Here is a 3,442-nt window from a genome sequence, read left to right as displayed (position 1 = left end):
GAAGTAAAGTGATATATATAAAAGACTTAAGAATATAAATGTCAAATTACAACTAAATTACGGGAGTCAAATTTTGTTAAAAATTGTCTAACAGAAGAAACTGACATTATCTGGGGTAGTCCGAGGCAAAGGAAGTCTCATGGCCAAATGGTGCAGGATAGGAAAATACAGCACTAGATAAGGAATAGAGAAGTGGTCTTAAGATCTTTGTGGGGTGCATATCCAGAAGTTATGAAGATCTGCAACACTTACTGGTAGTAAACTAAAATTTCTTATCTATTGTTTTGTCCTCCTCAAACATATCTAATATCTTAAATACTTGACAGGGTACCCTGTAGCTACTTTCTCAAAATGGTAATAAATGATCCAAGTTCTATTTCCCACTGTCTAAGACTCTTAGAATCTTGCCAAGCCTTTCTTCTCTGCCTACTCCACCTCATCTCTCTCTTCTCTTATCTTTTGTTTCATGACAAAGATCACTGTAGTTCTCACTCTCAGGTCAGTTTCTTATCCCTTTCCACACTTTGACATTCTTGTTTTGTTTTGCTTCCACCTCAGCCTTCATTTTAGTTCCCCAACTACTTTTGAGTCTCACACCCAGTATATCTCTTCGTTTAAAATAAAGCTTAAATACTACCTTATCCAAAAATTGTCTTGGTATACTGCCTCCCTACACCCACATTCATTCTAAGCATCCCTTTTGTTTTAGTGCCTTTACTCTATGCTTCCAGAAGCTTGTTTTCATATTATTATATGGGCATGTATCAAAATATACTAAAGCTAAATTTAAATGTACCTATTTTTTCTCACTGTAATTCAAGGACAAAAGCTACACTAGAAAATGGCATAGAGTATGTTTGGGAAAGAAAGTAGGAAGACAGATGAACATCAGAGTTTCTTATATGTTTTATCCTTTAATTTGAGAATGGATTATACATATTACCCCAGGGCACAGCATTTTGGATTACTACTTTACTAAGAATAATCATATATTTGGTTTGCCTTATAGAATCAAAGTTTTCCCATAATATCCTGTCAATTTTAGAATTGACAACAGAGGAAGTCATCCCCATTAGGAAGATAAACATTAGACCAGCATATATCTGAACAACTACAAGTGAAACCCTATTGTTTATCCTACATATTTGATTTGCACACAGGATGTTTCTTAATACCAGTTTGATGAGTATACTGAGAGTTTATATGAAAATCTTACTTCAAGTATCCAATACAATTGCCAGAGTATAAAACCAGTTTGTTCAATTATGTCAGTGAAAGCAAATATCATGACAAGTGGGATTTAACTTTACTTTGAAGGACTACTCATTAGCAGTTTCCTTAGTGCAGCCTTCATATCCTTATTTCTTAGACTGTAGATGAGTGGATTCATGGTGGGTGGCACCACAGTATAAAACATGGACACCAGCAAGTCCAAGGCTGATGGATATTTGGGAAGGGGGTGTAAATAGGCAAAGAATCCAGAAGAGAGAAACAGAGTCACAACAATGAGGTGAGGCAAACATGTAGAGAAAGCTTTGGACCTGCCCTCTCTGGATGGCATCTTCAGGACAGTGACAAAGATGTTAATGTATGAAATATCAATAAACATAAAGCAAACAAAATCTAATAGTAAGCTGAGTCCAATGACTACTAATTCTCCAATGTTATAAGAACAGTCAAGTGAAAGTAGTTGAGGCACATCACAGAAGAACTGATGAATATCAGGAGACCCACAAATCGGTATTGAGAAGGTGGAAGCTGTGTGCAGAATTGCATTGAGACCTCCACTGGCCCATGAAGAAATGGCCATCTGCACACAGGCCCCATGGCTCATGATGATTTCATATTGGAGTGGGTGGCAGATGGCAACATAGCGGTCATAGGACATCACTGTGAGGAGAGCTACCTCTGTAGTGGCCAAGAAGAAAAAGAAAAATATCTGTGAAACACACCCCAGGAATGAGATGGTGTTTTGATTTGTCACAGAGTTAGCAATGGATTTGGGGACAGTGATGGAAATGAGGCAGAGATCCAGAAAGGATAAGTTCTTCAGGAAGTAGTACATGGGAGTGTGGAGCTGATGATCCTTGCTGGTGACAGAGATGATGATAAGATTCCCCAGTATGGCTGCCAGATAAATTATCAGAAACAGTATGGCATATAAAATCTGGATCTCCTGGACATCAGAAAACCTCATGAGTAAGAATGTGTTTCCCAAGGTGAAGTTGTACATTTCCCTGGACATTTAATTGATTACTCTAAAAAATAAAGTGAATAACTTGAGAATGGTCTGAACTGGTTTACTGCTTTCTTTTGTTTGTGTGGGTGTATAAATTCCCTTTCTACCATTCACCCACATAGCTATTAGAAAATTTGAAACCATATGTGAATAACACCACAAAGTCATCATTGAGGTTATTTAATTCCAGAATTCCACATTGGATGTGTGAATGTAAAGGGATATGAGTCCCAATTTTTCCACCTTGAAATTCTGTTTACATGAGGGCCCATACTTCATATTGTACTAAACGGAATTTTGCATTTTTATATTGCAGTATGTACTGAAAATAGGTATTGATTTTGGAATAATCTGAGTACAAATTTCAGCTTAGACATTTACTAGCATTGTGAACAGGTATAAATTATTTAAGTATCAGTTTGCTCAATTTACAGTGTGAGTTTTCTTATCAGATCATTATCCTGATTCAATTAAATAATGTAGATAAAAATGTCTAGCAAGTTCTTGGACAAAAAGTGACAATGTTTTCCCATATTTCTTCCTTATACAAGTAACAGGAAAGAATGTGTAAAACTTTGAAATGGGCAAAAAATATAATAAAAACATGACTACTGAGAGTCCTGCCTAATGCAGTGTGTTATCTTTGCCTTTATTGTTTATAAATTATTTTACAATGATGGCAGTTGTACAAAACTGCTAATAATGCAATTAATTATTTTCCACAGAAATGCAAGTCAATTGTCTTCTGGTGCACTACAATTGCTTTGTACCTAGATGCATTTAATATATATTTGTAGAAATTCATTCTGTCATTTTTTATTTGCCTTTATATATGTAATAATTTGATATCTCCTATGAATGAGATGTAGTATCTTGCTGACTCCCTCCTTAAGTAATGAGTCAAAGAATATTACTTGCATGTATTTGTTTACATTTTTATGAGATTTTAAGTTTATTCTTCTTTTAAAAAAATATCCTTTGAAAAATGGCATACAGAGTAAACTGTAACACTTTGGATCAACATTAGGAAAGGACTTGAAATATCTTAGACAAATACATGTAGGCATTTTATTAGGGGCATTGACCACAGAAGACTATCAGACATTCTTTATCCTGTTGCTGCATATGTTTTGTTTGATAATAATATAAAGAAAACAATTAAAAATAAACTGTCCCAATTTTAGTAGTTATTTCTAAGTAGAA

At 34.9% G+C, this 3,442-nt stretch overlaps 1 protein-coding gene across 1 annotated transcript; it reads right to left on the bottom strand.

Moving 5' to 3' along the window:
- Positions 1–1,306: 1,306 nt before the first annotated feature.
- LOC119520759 (olfactory receptor 14A16-like) lies at positions 1,307–2,233 on the bottom strand. Its single transcript, XM_037818708.1, has one exon. It carries the CDS (start codon positions 2,231–2,233, stop codon positions 1,307–1,309), a length of 927 nt encoding a protein of 308 aa, XP_037674636.1.
- Between the last annotated feature and the right edge of the window lie 1,209 nt (positions 2,234–3,442).

Source organism: Choloepus didactylus, chromosome 26 (genome assembly GCF_015220235.1).
Source record: "Choloepus didactylus isolate mChoDid1 chromosome 26, mChoDid1.pri, whole genome shotgun sequence".
NCBI lineage: Eukaryota > Metazoa > Chordata > Mammalia > Pilosa > Megalonychidae > Choloepus > Choloepus didactylus.
This window is presented reverse-complemented; position numbering and strand designations above follow the sequence as displayed.

Excerpts from the sequence above, each read along its gene's own strand:
- LOC119520759 (XM_037818708.1), bottom strand. The coding sequence starts at position 2,233 with ATGTACAACTTCACCTTGGGAAACACATTCTTACTCATGAGGTTTTCT.